General features: G+C 35.9%; 1 protein-coding gene across 1 annotated transcript; it reads left to right on the plus strand.

The window, feature by feature from the left end:
* Positions 1 to 1,480: 1,480 nt before the first annotated feature.
* On the plus strand, positions 1,481 to 3,521 carry LOC120279960 (scopoletin glucosyltransferase-like). The gene has a single exon (XM_039286648.1). The coding sequence runs from the start codon at positions 1,968 to 1,970 to the stop codon at positions 3,399 to 3,401; it is 1,434 nt and encodes a 477-aa protein (XP_039142582.1). The 5' UTR covers positions 1,481 to 1,967; the 3' UTR covers positions 3,402 to 3,521.
* The last annotated feature ends 266 nt before the right edge of the window (positions 3,522 to 3,787 follow it).

Below are 3,787 nucleotides of genomic sequence, written 5' to 3' on the forward strand. Positions count from 1 at the left end.
ATAATTACAATAGGTTTCTAATTAACAACAAAATTAAATTAAAGACACGTAACCCCGCCATGCACCCTTATAATATATACAATTGATCAAATACTAATACTTTCCACACTAAGAATCATCTCAAAATAGAAAATAAATAAAATAAAATAAAATAAACATGTAAAAGCTATATATGGAGGCATTATGCTAGTTACAGGATTTCAAGTGAAGTATGTGACATATTTTTAAGTATGCAAATCTATTAGGGATATAAAGTTGGGATGCTTATTGTTACTATATGCTCCATATAGATTAAAGAGAACGAAGATTAAATAAAGAATTATGTAAACAACACCATGTTTGAGGATCAACACTCAAAGTTACCACACAACTTGATCAATCGGATCAAGTGCTCATCCTATAAATATAATTATTAAAAGGAATGAGAACAAATTTTATTTATAAAATTAATAAAATAATTTTATTTAAATTTCTCACGTAAAAAAAAATTGAAGTATGATAATTAATTTTAGAAAATTAATGCACTCAAAATATAATGTTGCTACTTTTTGAGGGTGATTGGTTAAACGAAACAACATGAAAAAATAAAGAGCAATAGGCATATTTTAATGGTATGATACCCGAATTGGTCCTTCTATTTTTCTTTCTCTTCTTTTTTGGTCCCTCTACTCAGAAATACGCCCCACCAATCCCTCTACTCTTAAATGATCTAATTTAGTCTCTCTACCTTTAATCTTTTTCCATTTAGTCCCTCTAATCTTAAAAAATACAGCCAATAATTGGCCTATTTTAGAGTAGAAGAGACTAAATAGAACTATTTTCAAAAGTAGAAAGACTACTTGGGAGCATTTCTGAGTAGAGAGACCAAAAGAAAAAAGAGAGAAAAATAGATGAATCAATTTGGGTATTATACCCATTTTAATAAATCAGTAAAATTATTTTTATAAAACAGATAAACTGCTCATCTCAATCAATGTTACCAGAGAGAAATGATTTCTCAATGTCTCACTTAATACAATTAAAAGTTTTTTATTTTACTATTTTCATAAAAAGAAAGAGTAATTATTCTTGTTCAAGGTTGTAACTAATCATAATTAAAAAAATATCAATTACAAACTAACATTCCAAGTTTCCAACAAAACAAGTAAATATCAAACACTGTTTTGTTTGTTTGTGTGTGGGTGTGTCCAGCCTAGAAGTACTTGCTTTTCAAAGTCTATTTCTGCCCAACTATAAATATATAGATATATATAATTGATTTTTATAGTGAATTCAATAACCCAAAAATATTCACTAGTTTGCCCACCTTATTATATATATATAAAAAAAAAATCACCATCCTTGAGGCTATATATATATATATATACATATAATTGGAGTGAGGGTTATTATAAACCCATCTGGAACCTTCACACAATAAACTAGAACTTCTGTTTCTGGATGTTTTTTTTTGGTAGAGAAGTGGGGCGAACCCACTAAAGACCCAGAGACGTGCACAAGCCTCGGTGGAACAAGTGGGGACAGGGCCATACTCACATAGGCGCTGGAATCACCTATACATAACCACTATTTACAACTCCCAAAAATGTGCCCTCAGTCGATAATCGAACTCTCACCATTCGGTGAAAATTCTATCGGTGACCCGTATACTAATAGACCCAAAGATCGTTGGTAACTTCTGTTTTGGATGTTAGTAATCATACCTTATGCTTTAGCTCTCTAGTCACCACGCCTGCATTTGACCAGCACTACCTAGTCCGGCTCTTTGATGTGTCCAACCATGTGTTTTAAAATTCTTAGTCAAGCACCAAACATTGAACACTTCTTCAACATCACGGAATTTTCCACTTTCTCACCTTCTCCATTATTAATGCGCTATTAATTAATTAATTTTCAACACATAAATTTTCCTATCAAGCCACACCTCTTCTCCTTCACCTCTCTGTTTCTCCTTCACACTTTCATTCATGGCAACCAAAACCCAAGACCTTCACATCCTCTTCTTTCCATACATGGCACCAGGTCACATACTCCCTATGATCAACATGGCCAAGTTGTTTGCTAACCGTGGAGTAAGAACCACCATCCTCACAACTCCAGCTAACACTTCCATTGTCAAACCTATAATTTCAAACTCCCCAATTGAACTAGCTCTCATCCCCTTCCCTTCTGCTGCTGCTGGCCTCCCTGAAGGCTGTGAAAACCTCTCCTCTGTCCCCTCAACAAACCTCATACCTTACTTCTTACGTGCTGTCGTAATGCTTTCTGAACCCTTTGATCAAATCCTCAAAGAACTCCACCCAAACATCACCATCATTGATGGCTTCTTCCCATGGACCATTGATATCACATCCAAGCTTGGCATCACTCAGCTCGTCTTCTACGGCACCGGCTTCTTTCCTGTTTGTCTTATTGATAGCATAGAAAAATACAAACCCCATGAGACCTTACCAGATGAAACCAAGTCTTTCTTGGTTCCTGGAATCCCTCACCGGATTGAGCTTCTCAAGACCCAAGTCTTGGACACTAGCAAAACCAACAAAGAACGTCAAGAATTCTTTAATAAGGTTAGGGATGCAGACAAGAGAAGCTACGGCGTGGTGATGAATACATTCTATGAGCTGGAACCGGACTATGTTGAACACTACCGCACAGTCATAGGGCGCCGAGCTTGGCACATTGGTCCTGTGTCTTTGTACAGTGAAGACATGATCAAGAGTACTACTACTACTAGTACTGATAGAAATCATGAGTGTTTGAGTTGGCTTGATGGGAAGGAATCTGGGTCAGTTCTATATGTTTGTTTTGGGAGTTTGTCTACCTTCCGTGGAGAACAGATACTTGAGATTGCTTTGGGTCTTGAGGCTTCCAATCATGCATTCATTTTGGTGGTTCCTAAGCCTGTTGAGAGGGATGAGAATATGGATTGGATGCCAGAAGGGTTTGAAGGGAGGATTAATATTGAAGGCAAAAAAGGTTTTATTATAAGAGGATGGGCTCCTCAATTGTTGATATTGAATCATAAAGCTGTTGGTGGGTTCATGACTCATTGTGGATGGAACTCTACTCTTGAAGGTGTGTGTGCAGGCTTGCCAATGATCACTTGGCCTTTGTTTGCAGATCAGTTTTACAATGAAAAGTTGGTTGTAGATGTGTTGAAGATTGGTGTTGCTGTTGGAATGAAGGAGCATGTGTTGAAGCCTGAGGATAGGCCTTTGATTCATGGGATGGAGATAGAGAGAGCTGTGAACTGTGTGATGGGTGTTGGTGAAGAAGCTGAGGCCATGAGGAAGAGAGCTAGAGAACTGGGAGAGATGGCAAAGAGTGCTGTTATGGTAGATGGGTCTTCTTATACTGAGTTAACTCGACTCATCAGTGAGTTATCAGCTCTTCATCAATGAATTCCATGAGTTACCATCTTGTTCTATTCTTCACTAGTTCCCCTGCTCATACAGGCTTTGTGTATTGTAATTTCATAATTTACTCTTTCATATTTAATAAAAGTAAATGATTAACAAATATTTCAACAGGATATTTTGGGATCAGAGATTTAGTTTCATCAAGACTTGTGTGACATTAGTTAATTAGTCATATTTGCATATACATGGCTGTGTTAACAACTTGACTATATGAATATGGTGAAAACTATTCAGGTTAAGAATGAGAGATTTAGTATGTAAAAAAGTAATTAAACATCTATTGGCTTATCTTGATTATTTATGCTTCAATGTTGACTAACATTTTCCTAAAGTATAAATATATATATAGTACTTTAAAGGGGTGTGTG

Source organism: Dioscorea cayenensis, chromosome 17 (assembly GCF_009730915.1).
Source record: "Dioscorea cayenensis subsp. rotundata cultivar TDr96_F1 chromosome 17, TDr96_F1_v2_PseudoChromosome.rev07_lg8_w22 25.fasta, whole genome shotgun sequence".
Taxonomy (NCBI): domain Eukaryota; kingdom Viridiplantae; phylum Streptophyta; class Magnoliopsida; order Dioscoreales; family Dioscoreaceae; genus Dioscorea; species Dioscorea cayenensis.

Bases quoted from the DNA above. Each gene is read 5' to 3' on its own strand.
- LOC120279960 (XM_039286648.1), top strand. From the start codon at position 1,968: ATGGCAACCAAAACCCAAGACCTTCACATCCTCTTCTTTCCATACATG.